We start from the raw sequence: 12,194 nt of genomic DNA, 5'->3' as shown, positions 1-12,194 counted from the left end.
ACCCAAGAGCTGCGATGTACCCATTCGACCGGCAAAGCCCGCACCCCTAGGGGAGCACGGTGGAGTGTGAGCCAGGACACTCCAGCGCACCCCCTTCCTCCAGCAGACCACAGACCTCAGGCAGGACAAAGCCAGGCAGCCCCTGGACCACCCTTGAAAAACCACCCGGACCCATCCCCCCAGCACGCGGCCTGAGCGGGTTCCAGGAGAATGGGAGGAAGGAGTCCTCACGGCACTGCCCGTGGTGCCTGGGTCCTACCAGATTCCATGAACGTGGCTGAGTCGAAGGACAGCCTGTGGGGCCCGACGCTTGGGAAGTTCTCCAGTTTGGCTTCTGACGGGACTTCGTAGTTACTAAAGGGATCGTCTTCCTCCTCGGGTTCCAGCTTTCTTAACCTGCACGGAACACACCGAACTCGCAAAGGCCACGGTGCATGTTCCAACACCTTCCCCTGAGAGAGAGGAGAGCTGAGCCGGACCCGAGGCTGGCCCCAGCCCCACGGAGAGCTAGAGACAGAGGCCGAAAGGCTCCACTGGGCAGCACAGTTGGCCAGGCCTCCAGGTGCCAAGGCCCGAGGGGAGCCTGGGGGACGAGGAGAAAGTGGGTCTGGGGGACGAGGAGAAAGTGGGTGGGTGGGCGGCCCCTCCAGAGCTCCTCATAGCTCTCTGAGCCCAGGGAGGCCTCTCCCAGCAGGCACCACACCTCAGACCCCCCCAGGGACTCCACTTTAGCCGAGCCTGCCACCTCGCCGAGGATGGACAGGTAGGTGCCTCCTGACGTCCTGGTGTACAACTGCACGCCTCTGCCCCAGGGACCACACCCAGCAAGCCACCGTGTGCCCCTGCCTGACGATTCAAGGAAGCTGACGTGAAAACCACACAGGAAACCAGCAGTTGAAATAAAGAATAAAAAACAAGGTAGACACTATTCCACACGAAGGGGGCTGGGGAGCAAGGCCCTGGGCGGGGCAACGAGCGGAGGGGAGATGGGGAAATGGTCCTCGGGCCCCTTGGCACCTCCTCTTCGCAGCCCTCAGAAGGGAGACCTGCTTTTGGAGGGGCGGCTAGGGAGGAACTGATCAGAGAGCCCTCCTCCTCCACTCACTGAGAACAGCTCCACTTCTGAGCATTTCCCTCTCACCACACAGAAACGGAAAGGCAGCAAATTAGGAAAACCAGGAACCTTGTGGCAAAACAGATTTACAATCCACCTAAAGCTCCTGGCTCCTCCTCCTCCTCCGCTTGGATGCATCACCATTGAAACCTACTGTCACGAGCCAAAATGCCAGCTGAGGACTCCTGGGACACAAGCTCACGTAACACACGTGGTTACCTCCCAAACTCCACTCCAGTAACCGGGAAGGAATAAAATGGAGTCAACTCACAAAGACACAGGGGGTAAGAGAGGAAGCCCCAGCTGACAAGACATGCCCACCAAACGTTAGAAGGCAGAGAGATGCCCAACCAGCAGAGACTGACTGCTCTCTGCCCTCAGTGAGGGCATTAAGAAGTCTGGCACTGGCACCATAAACCCCAGGAAGGCTCAGGCATCATGGTCCCAGAGCATCTGAGGGAGGTGACAGGGCAAGGACCAAAAGCATGGGGGCTGGCGAAGACCTAGGGAAGAAGCACTGGGGCGCAGCCCCCCAGCTCCACGCAGCCTGGCCCACCTCCTCCCGGGAGGCTCCTCTGAGGAACACCGTGAACCAGTGAAAGCAAGGGATGACTCCTGAGCCCACCGTCCACCTTCTCAGAGTTCGAGGGAACCCTGCTGAGCCTGGAGAAGCCAAGCAGGCGCCCTCCCTGAGCGCAGGGGGTCCCTTCCACGGGCCGTCCCCACGTCTGCACCTGAGGAGCAGCAGCCCCAGGCCTCCTGGCAACAAGGGAAGGCCCAGGGGCATGAGCGGGTCACCTGCAGCTCCAAAAGACACAAAACTCACGGTTCCTGCCTCCAGGACATTCAGAGGCAGGAGAGGCAAGAAAACCCAAGCTCCCAATCCAGGAAGACCCGAGCGTTGGCCGTTTGTACAGATGTTACAGGAAGACGGAGGACATGCCTGGAGGGGAGGGCGACCACGGAACCAGAGACGTGAAGGGAGGCAGGAGGTTTGTGTGCTCCCTTTTCTAAAACAGAAAAAGTGCACCGTACCGGGACGGCAGGAACTTCACCAGCAGCTCCTGGAAGTCCACCTTCTCTTCTTTTTTGCACTTGGTGTTTCGGACGCGGGCAGACCGCCGCTTCGCCGTCTCCCCACTCTCCTCAGAAATCTTCTTCCGCTTCACCCCTTTCTTGGATTTATCTCCTCCAGAAACATCACCTTCACAAAGAGAGCACGTTGAAATCTCACAAGTGTCAGGCTAGGGAAATGCACCACGAGGCACTCGGTCCCTTCTTTTATAATAACCCTGCCTGCAGGTTTAACCTGTGGCTTCTCTGACATTCAGGAAATCTCCTGTCTGCTCTAACAAGGAGCCTGGGAAAAGTCCATTCCAAACCGCTTAAGTCTCACCCCTTTCTCCAACTCACAGAGCCCAAAAGCCAGATCTCAAGGCTACTTTCCACACCTACAGAACGCCAGGGTCTCAGAGTCAAACGCCCCATCCCCTTGCCCCTCCCACTGGCTGGCCTGGGATGGAACAGAGCAAGTAGCAATGACACTGACTCTGTCCATCGCCATGGCCCAGTGACACGATGTGGGCAAGAGAGTCACATAAATCATACAGAGAGAAGAGGGGTGTCATGTATGATTAAGTTAAAAAGTTAAAAAGTTAAAAACAATCATATACAGGTTCATTCAGAAACTTCCTTAACTGCCAGATATTCTTCATCGGTGACACAAAAATCAAGGAAAGGCTCAGGAACTTTAGTCTGAAATTCTTTTACAACTCCAGTGAAAATAGAAACCAATAAAACCATTCCAACATATACTACCGCATACGGCGGTAACTATGCTGACTGCTTCTTAAAGCTGCAAGAACTCAGAACATCAGTGCACAGCAGCACTGGGTGCAGGGCGTAAGCCAGCAACTGAGCAGAACAAGCAGGGGGACCTGCCAGCTCACTGGTCACAAGCAGGAGTAAACTCTACCCCAGGACTGAGCAACTGGGCATCGAGTAGTCTGAGGAGCTGTATCCCTGAGGCCAACCCCTTCCCTGCAGGGGCCCCAATGCAGAAGCCACCGCTGACGAGGGAGGCCCTGCGAGCAGGCCCAGAGGCTCCCCTGTGAGGCCAGGAGCGGCAGCAGGACCCGTCCCTCTGGATAGACCAGGGCACCCCGACTCTCATTCCTGCTCAGCAGACGTGGTCTCTCCCGAAGCCAACCCCGAGGCCTGCTCACCTGCGGGGATGCCCGTCTCCAACAGGCTGGGGCTGTGCAGCAGGAAGCTGGCCGTGGCCACGGGGGCGTAAGAGAGCACAGGCTCTGCCACGGTCACCTCGGGGTTGGCGTTGACGGGGCTCGGCTGGATCACGTTGACAGGTGCCACCACGGCAGAGGACACCAGGGGCTGGCCAGGGTCCTGGTAGTCGGACAGGTCGATCCTCTTGCCGAGGCTGGGCCGCGGGGGCTCGCAGGTGGTGAGGTGGTGGTACATGGCCAGCAGGCTCTCCCCGAGGCACTTCCAGCTGCAGGAAGAGGGTCACCGCCCGGGTCAGCACACAACACGGGGTGCCTGGAGCTCAGGGCTGCCATCTCCACGAGGGCGGGGTGGTCTCAGTTTACTGATAGCTGAGGTGGAGCAGCCGGGGCTGGAGCAGAGCCCGCACCCGCTCCACTGCCCGCAGGAGAAGCCCTGAGGCATCTCAGCCCCAGGCCCCTTCAGACCTACCAGGCACACAGAGAAACCACAGCCTCACTCAAAAACCCCTTCCCTACAAGGTCGAATCTTTAAAACGACGGTGTCGTTGACCTGTTGCCACTAGTCTGGTTTTCTGGGGGAGGAATACTGACAGGGATATGGTCTAAAGGGGCTGAACAGCTCTTGGGCCGGGGCTTGCTGGATGCAAACCGAGACTGTCGTGTGTTTTGTGGTGTGTAAGTTGTGTTGTGTGCCCTGTTGTGGTGAGGTGTAGCATGTGTTATGTTGTATGCTGTCTGTTGTTTTGTGTTTTACTTGTAGTCATGTGTTGTGTTGTATGTCATGCTGTGTTATGGTATGACACAGTGTAGCATGACGTACTCACCCTTCCAACCTTGAACAGCCCAGGACCTCAGACTAAAAACCAAAGCCTCTGCCTGTCCCCTCAGTGGCGCCCAGCCTCATCGCACCGCCACAACCCCCCCCCCACCTCACGCCTGCCCCCTGCACTCTCGCCTCGCTAGCTTGCTTTCAGTTCTGCAAACAAAACCACCCCCCACATACCACAGGGCCTTTGCACAGGCTTCCCTCTGCCCGGAAACAACACCCCACTCACACCCCCCAGCTCCTCTGCCTGATCCATGCCCACTCCTCCGCCAGGCTCCAGCTCTGGCCCTAAGCCTTCCCCAACCCCCGCAGCAGTGCAGACCCCATTATGAGCTCTCGGTGCTGTGCTTCTCTCCTCGAGGGGCCTGTCAGCTTTGCACGTGTGCCCCTCCTTCTGGTGACTGAGTACCCCTGGGACTGCCTCCAGTTTCCTGGGAAACTCAAACGTGCGGGAATGAACAAGTAGGAGCAGTAACGTGGGTCGGAACCAGCCCCTCCTGCGTGCTGTCTCTGCACGACCCCCAAGCACTCAATTCAATTATCATGATGACCCTACAAGAGAGGGATGCTGCTCCCTCTTTTCCAGGAAGTGGCACATAATGACCCGGCGAGGGCACCAGGGCTGGACCCCAGTCTGTCCCACCCGGTGGGGAGCTGCGGGCCACCACGTGACTTGCCACCACATATGAGACACTCTCAACTTATAGGCACGAGGGTCAATGTCAGGATGTTAGGAACAGACCTCACCGAAGGGCTAAATGACCCCAACTCCAGGGACCACCCTTCCCGGGGCTACGCTGAGGCCCACCTTCCAGGATGCCGAGCAGCCCTAGCAGGGGAGCATAGACTAGAGATCGGGAAGCCAGGACCTGGGATCAGCTCCCCCCTCACCATTAGCCTCTTTGAGTCCTGGTGTCCCCCGTCCAGGGCTTGGCTAATGCTGGTTTCCTTCTCCCCTTAGGGTGGGCAGATGAGAGGGGCGTACAGGAACATGGCAGGTGGTGGGTCAAGGACAGCAACAGAGTGGGACTTCGACCGGGGAAGGCCTGGCCTGCTTCCTGCAGTCACCTGCCCATGTGCGCCCAGCTCCTGCCACGGCAGCAGCCCGGGCGGGCTCAGCCCCCTCCCAAGCAGGGCCCAGTGGCCACCGGCAACCCAGACCCAGACGACCTACGTGAAGAAGGGGATGGGCTGCACCAGCTTCAGGTCCGGCTCCTTCTCGTGCATGGTCAGCGCCTGCCGCCTCCTCCGAAGCCCCAGGGCCTCATCCATGATGGCCTGTGACTCGGCCGCGCTCACCGAAACCTCGTGGATGGACATGTCGCTGAGAGTGCGTGAGACAGAGAGGAGTGGCCGTGTCACACTAGAGCCAAGATGGAAATCTTACACAGAGGGATGCAGTTAATATCCTTTAATCTGTATTAATTCTTCCTACAAATAAAATAACCACTTGAGTCTGGGCTGAAAAGGGCAGTAATTAGCATTCTTAATACCCACGTTACCCTGGAAATGATTAATGCCCTTTGATCGGCTTACAATTCATCACCTTCATCTGTATTAACAGGATCATAGTAATGGCAGAAAAACCACAGAAAAATTAAATGCTGCTCTCAGTTATTTGCTGAAAACCTTTTAAGAATTTAACGCTCCCATCCTATCCATCCCAAAAAAGGTTATCAGACCAGCCAAGCTCACCAAAGCCTATGGAAATCAACAGAAAGGTGGGAGTTTGAGGCCCCGGATGCCTCCCACAGGCACACCTCTGCCTGGGGTGGCCCGGCGAGGCCTGCCCCCACTGCCCTGTGCCCTCCTCCCCACAAGGCTCCCCCGTGGAGCCACGCGCTGATGGACTCAGCATCTTTCCTGCGTGCTCATGCACCACCTCTCCAAAGGTCAGCTCCGTCAGGACAGATGTGATTAAGAGGCGCAGTCCTACGAGGGGTAAACACCAAAATAACCACTAACTCCCAACCGGTGAGCTCCCAGGGCCAAGGAAATACCAGAGGGCGCAGGAGTTGGTTCCACTGGAGGATGGGCGGGGACGCAGCCCGAACTTAGAAAGCTGCCAAGAGGGGATGTGGGGCTTGGAATACGAAGGGGCACGAAGACACAATAGGGAGAGATGGGGATTCCAGGTGAGGGCGCTGTGGGAGCCAGGGTGCGGACAGGACAGGACATAGCAGGGCCCTGGGACAGCTCTCCTCTTGGGGGAGGGAGAAGCAGGAGGGGAACTGGGGGGTCAGACTGCAAAGGGCCTCCTGGGCGATGCTGCTGAGCATGAGCCTCATCCCGGAGGCAGGCACGGTGGCCCGATTAGAGGCGGGCCGGGCAACACAGGAAGTACAGCCTCGGAAAGGGGTAGGGTGGGCAGCGAGGAGTGAGGTGAACAAGGCTGCTGTGAGCACCCAGAGGAGAGCCGCAGGGCAGCGGGGAAGGAGGGCAGCAGGGAAGGAGGGCAGAGGACAGGCGGAGGCACCGGCCATATGAGGCGCGTAGGGAAACAATAAACCAAGCAGATCAGAGCCGTTTGCCAAGCGAGGGGCCTCAACGGCCCCCAGCCGCTGGGGAGAAGGTGGCAGGCTGCAGACTCACCATTTCAGGAACATCCGGAGGGAGTCCTGGCGGAGACACGGTTGCTCCTCGAAGATCTTCTCCTTGAGAACCAGCCCCTTGCTGTAGCGGCAGTCCTTCTCCAAAGCTTTGCAAATGAAGTACAGACAAGCTGGCCAGGAAAGAAACAGGCGTGACCTCCAAGCTGCACTCTGACTCTCTGGCCTTGCCAGTGACGCCAGGGAAGTAGTCCCTGCTCTGGAGTCCAAGAAACACCAGGTAAATGACGACAAGACACCACTTTAATCCATCCAATCGGGAACGATTTTTGAAAATAATAATACCAAGGTCGAGGGGCAAAGGCCCACACTGCCAGGGAGGACGGCTGAACAACCTTTCTGGGGAAACATGGGCATCAAACACAGACCCTCAGCCCAGCAAGCCCACCTTGAGGAAACCCTTCGGGAACCAGCTGTTGACAAACTGGAGTACGGCTGCCAGCTCCTCTCTGCCTGGGCACCGGCCAGCCCTGTGCCCCACCCAGCTCCAGAGTCTGAGTATGGGTGCAAGGCACTCCCATCAGGAATAACCAGAGAAGGATGGAGCGGGGGAGGAGGAAGGAAGGCTGGAGCAGAAGCAGAGATGCCATGCGCAAGTCAGGGAGAAGGGCAGTGGGAGAGTGGTGCCCACGCCACAAGCAGGAGGGGGTCTGGGCTGCCCCGCCAGCCACCCACTGAACTAGGGACAGGGGGCCCAGAGGTTCCCGCCTAACCGGAAGGAGGAGGAGGACATGGTTTCCTCTGGGAAGGTGGTGGGCGCAGAGAGAAAACGAGGGGGGCACCAAGCCTCTGGATGGGCTGGTCAGCAGCACCAGAGCTGACCGCGCCCGCAGCAGAGGGAGGCCTGCCTACTCCTCTCGAGCGCCCATGTACCGGCTGCTCATACTCTGGGGCTTCGATGTGGTTCTGCGGCTCTCACAGACACATGCACCGCTCTGTCCCCCAAACCCATCTTCCCACTAACACTTCAGGTTATCAAGTGCGGCTTCTCCAGGAGAGAGAACTGAGCCTGGTGCCAGAGAGAAGGTGGGACGCTGAGGCTGGGGCCTCCAGGGGGCGCCCAAGCTCCAGGAAGAGCCCGGGGAGAGACCCAGTCACCGAAGATGAAAGCACTGGAGTCGAAACGGGCGATCCACAGCACGGGCGCGGACATCCATGGAAGGATACGCCCGAGAACGTTTGCGTGGAGGGACACAAGGGCCCAAGTCCAGAAATGACCCCACGTGCAAGCACGCGATGGTCAGAGGGTGCAGAGGAGGACAGACAGCAGAGGCCCCACAGCAAAGGGGCTGGGAGAAGGCACCCGCCCCCGCCCGGGCCCACCTGGAGGAGGCGACAGAGGGCTGAGCTGGCTCTGGGGACACAGGGAGAAATCAGGGTCACCTCGGGCAGGGACAACTGGGAAGGGGCCACAGCAGCCTGCCCCTGGGGCACGCCGACCCTGCCGCTAGCCCTGTGCTGCGCGCGGTTCACCTGACTATACAGAGCTACGGGCGCAGTCCCGTGGGTGGCGGGCAGGGCCCAGCTTCCCAGCCTCCGCTACCCCATCCTGCTCCACCTGCTCGATGCGCTCTTAGAAAGAGAAGGAAAAGCCTCCAAGAGTCAGCCTTCCAGCTGTAACCTTCAACGTGAGGGCAAGTGCTGGCAGCAGGTCTGTCCTGAAAAGAATGAGCAGGCCGCGCCAGGACCACCTATGCCTGAGGCCAGCTGCCCTGCACCCGGCCCTGCCCGGGGCCCTCCCACAGAGCTGCCTGGAGGAGCTGGCCCAAGAGGCCCAGAACCCCAACAGCGCCCGCCTCGGGACAGCCCGTGAGGGGCCGAGCAGAGGGCCAGGCGGGGTCAGAGAGTGAAGCAACTGGAAGGCAGACAGGGCTCCGGCCAGCACAGATCTTTCCAGCAGCCCTGCTCCTCTGTGGAAGGACCAGCTGCTAAAAGGAGGGAGTGAGCTCCCGGCACCGGGAGTAAGGCTGCAGCCGCTAGGCCGTCTGTCAGCAACTTATAAGAATAGGCACAGGGTGGGACACTGCAGAGACGAAATGAGAGACTGAAGGGAAAACCGCTCAGAAGACATGCTTCCTACTACAATGCATGGGGTAAGTCTCAACCGAGAAAGAAAGACAAGCAGAGTAAAGCAGGGAAGCAAAGGCATCTCCATTTCCCCTGAAGGCGGGGCAGAAAGCTCTTCGGTGTTAACTCTGGCTCCGAGCTCATCCAGGCCTCCTGTTAACTCTGGCTCCGAGCTCATCCAGGCCTCCCGTCCTCCTCGGTCCCAGTGCACGAGCACGTGGCAGAAAGCAGCGACACCCCACTCACTGGTGTAATCGCTGAGGGTGTACAGGACAGTGATGAGGTTGTCCAAGCAGGGCCAGTGGTCAGGATTGCACCGCAGCCCTTCCTCAAAAGCGTGGCGAGCCAGGGGGACCCGGATGAGCCTCAGGGCCACGTGTCCGATTTTATACCAGAGGTTGACGTCCGTGGAGTCCAGCATGACCGCCTGGTAAGCAGCACAGCAGAGGCACACTCAGTCAGCTCCCCAGAGCGGGCATCTGTGGTGGCAGGAGGGCACAGCACCAGCCCAGCCACCCAGACTGCCCAAGGAATGACAGGGAAGTCACATGGACCAATTTATCTAACTCAGAACATGTTCTTAATACATTTTGTCACTCTGAACACCTGTACTCCTTACATATTTGATATGTAAAAGAAGTGCAAGAAGTAGAATTAAAAGAAAATACAGAAACCTTCTGGGATTCTAGAAACAGCATGGGTGGGAGACAGACGTGGGTTCACATCCATACTCCCACACTGCCCAGCAGCGTGACCGCCAGCCTCAGTATCCTCATCCCTAAAATGAGGATAAAGACGCCCTCCTTGCCAGACGGCATGAGGGTGAGAACGTGCATGGTGCTGGTGCCTCAGAGGTGCCCCCACAGGTAAGCCGGCCTGACAGAAATAATGGCAGTACAATTCTGAGTAGGTACTGGGTGCCAGGGGTCAGGCTCTGTGTTCAGCACCCTCTTTATATCACTCCAACTCTACGATGTAGACCTGGAGGCCCAGAGAAATGAAGCAATCACCCATGGTCATGTGTGCCCTGCGTGGCAGAGGAAGAACACACATGCAGCCCTCTCTGAACTTGCTACTGTCACCTACTGCCTGGGGCCTCGGGCACTACAGCTGACACAGCACCACATACTCTTCAACCAACCAGACCACAACCCCAGCCCTCCCCCAAGAACTCCCAAAGACCCGGCTGAGGGGAGCACCTCCAGGTAGAACTCCATGGCTGTCTCCAGGTCCTCCCTCTGGGCGGCCAGCTGGGCCAGGTTCTTAAACGTGGAGTACTTCAACATCAGCCCAGGGTGTTTCAACCCCTCCTTCTCATCACCAGACGAAACTGCCTGAGAACAAAGCAAACAGAGGAGCAAAGTGACACGCAGGCTCTGAAGCCTCAGCCGGCAGTCAGCAGGACACCTGGCTTCAGGGCTGGCTTCTGCCACAGGCCCTTGGGCCAGTCCAGTGCCACCCTCCACTGGAAAATGAAAGCGTGGCCCCAGATGTCCTTTAAGGACCCCCCCGTTCCAAGCACACAGAGGAGAAAGGCCAGACCACCAAGAGGCGGTTTGCAGGCCGTCTGGGCACCAAAAGACACAGAGGGAACCCTCCTGGCACTACCGCCACGCCTGAGGGCCCAAGCCTAGATGGTGACATTTACAGCATCGGTAAGCCAGCCAGCAGCTCCCGCATGCCACTCCCAGCTCTGATGCTTCACTAGCTGCATGGCTTTGAGCCAACAACACCTCGCTAAGCCTCCATCTCCACACTGTGAACTGGGGACAACGCACCCGCACTTGGCAGAGTGGCTGTGAAGACCAAGTAGGAAGAGCAGCTGGCATTTACGGAGCTCTCACTCTGCACCTAGAACCGTTCTGCATGCTTCTCTGGACTCACCCAACCCTCAGAGCAAGCCAGAGAGGTGGACGCTCTGCAGGCTGGGAAGCTGGGGGCAGAGGGCCTCTGGGGCCTCACCTCTCGCAGCAGGCGCGCCTCCAGGAGCTCGTGGTAGGCCTTGGCGGACTCCTCAAACCGGTCGTGCTTCTGCAGATCCAGGGCCTTGTGGTACAAGGCAAAAGCCTCTGCTTCCTGCAAACCAAGACAGGAGACATTTTCACACAGCACATTTGTCTTTTTAAGCCAACAATGTGTGAGAGGGGGCTGCTGTCAAGGCCATGTTACTCGTCAGCTGCACGCTCTGTGCTGGAAACAGTCCTAACGCTCCAAGCTCGCAGGAGCTCATCACTGGGAGAAGAGCCCCTCAGCAGCCCCCCAAGGAGACACGAGCAGCACGGGCTCACCTGAGTCTAAGCAACAGAAGGCAGGCTGAGGGCACAGAGCAGAGCAATGCCAAGGTTCTGTGAGCCTCGCTGACGCTTTCTGGGAGAGTGGCCCCACCAGCCGTAATAACCCAGGGACTCCGAGAGAGCAGGGAAGGCTTCCACTGCTTTCTATGTGCTGCTCTGCCTCAGCCTGCTCGCTGCCGGGAGGGGCAGAGGGGGCACTGGGCAGGCTGAGCCCCACTGACACCCTTCAGGGCCGGGGACCACTGACTAGCAGCGTCTGTGAGGGCTCCACACTGTCCTGGCTTCTCCCGAGAAGGGGGAGGTGTATGCTTATTCCAGGGAAAACAAAGACCGGAGCAAACCCTTGTTATATTCGCATAGGAGGTGTGGGGAGAGCCGGGGAGAGTAAGGCAGGCAGGCTGGAATGGAAGTGGTGCCGGGCCTCGTGGCAGAGAGGAAAGACCAAGAATCCGTGCTCCCCACAGACCACCAGTGAGACCTGGGCTAGGCAGCACCCTCCGGGGCCTCCCCCTGGAAAGTGACGTGCTGCCATCCCCTGGGTGTGCCAGCTTCTGAGGCCCACACAACCAGCTGAGTGAAGAGCCAGCCCCGGCTGCAGAAGGGCCCACGCACACTCAGAATAAACAGTGTGACCATCCTCAGCGTGACCCTCTCTCTAAGTGAAGCAGGTCAAACAGGAGACGGAGAGCCGGCCATCTCTGTAAACAGGGTTTTCCTCTAAAATCCCATTCAGGAGACATCGGGATGCATCTGAAACATGGTGCCACCCGCAGAAATGAGAATCAAGGTTCAGCTGCAGAGAAGCCCATTGACCACACACCTGCGCCTCCTTTGTCTGGGTCTTGTGACTTTTAAAGCTTCCTTCATGATCATCCTCAACCGTGGAGCTGGCATTTAAGGCTGCGATTCGAATCTAGAAGCAGAGGTTTGACGGAAGAGTTGCTTTTAGATGAGACGTGTCTCGTCTCTTCAATAACCCACAACACGCACAATACTCTGTAACGCACTCGGCCTCAAACAGCTACGGCCTCCCCAGAT

At 58.3% G+C, this 12,194-nt stretch overlaps 1 protein-coding gene across 6 annotated transcripts in view; it reads right to left on the bottom strand.

The window, feature by feature from the left end:
* Positions 1-12,194, bottom strand: part of CABIN1 (calcineurin binding protein 1) — a 98,468-nt gene that overhangs the window by 80,483 nt on the left and 5,791 nt on the right. For all 6 annotated transcript variants that reach the window (XM_029227175.1, XM_029227166.1, XM_029227190.1 and 3 more), the window contains 9 exons: positions 11,977-12,069; positions 10,825-10,938; positions 10,062-10,196; positions 9,109-9,289; positions 6,779-6,908; positions 5,361-5,510; positions 3,340-3,626; positions 2,150-2,318; positions 260-396 (listed from right to left, as the gene is read on the bottom strand). In XM_029227175.1, the coding sequence (XP_029083008.1) occupies positions 260-396; positions 2,150-2,318; positions 3,340-3,626; positions 5,361-5,510; positions 6,779-6,908; positions 9,109-9,289; positions 10,062-10,196; positions 10,825-10,938; positions 11,977-12,069 (1,396 nt within the window). The remainder of the gene's footprint in view (positions 1-259; positions 397-2,149; positions 2,319-3,339; positions 3,627-5,360; positions 5,511-6,778; positions 6,909-9,108; positions 9,290-10,061; positions 10,197-10,824; positions 10,939-11,976; positions 12,070-12,194) is intronic.

The sequence above is a fragment of the Monodon monoceros genome, unplaced genomic scaffold (genome assembly GCF_005190385.1).
Source record: "Monodon monoceros isolate NGI ecotype Baffin Bay Population unplaced genomic scaffold, NGI_Narwhal_1 Super_Scaffold_1, whole genome shotgun sequence".
Taxonomy (NCBI): Eukaryota; Metazoa; Chordata; class Mammalia; order Artiodactyla; family Monodontidae; genus Monodon; species Monodon monoceros.
This window is presented reverse-complemented; position numbering and strand designations above follow the sequence as displayed.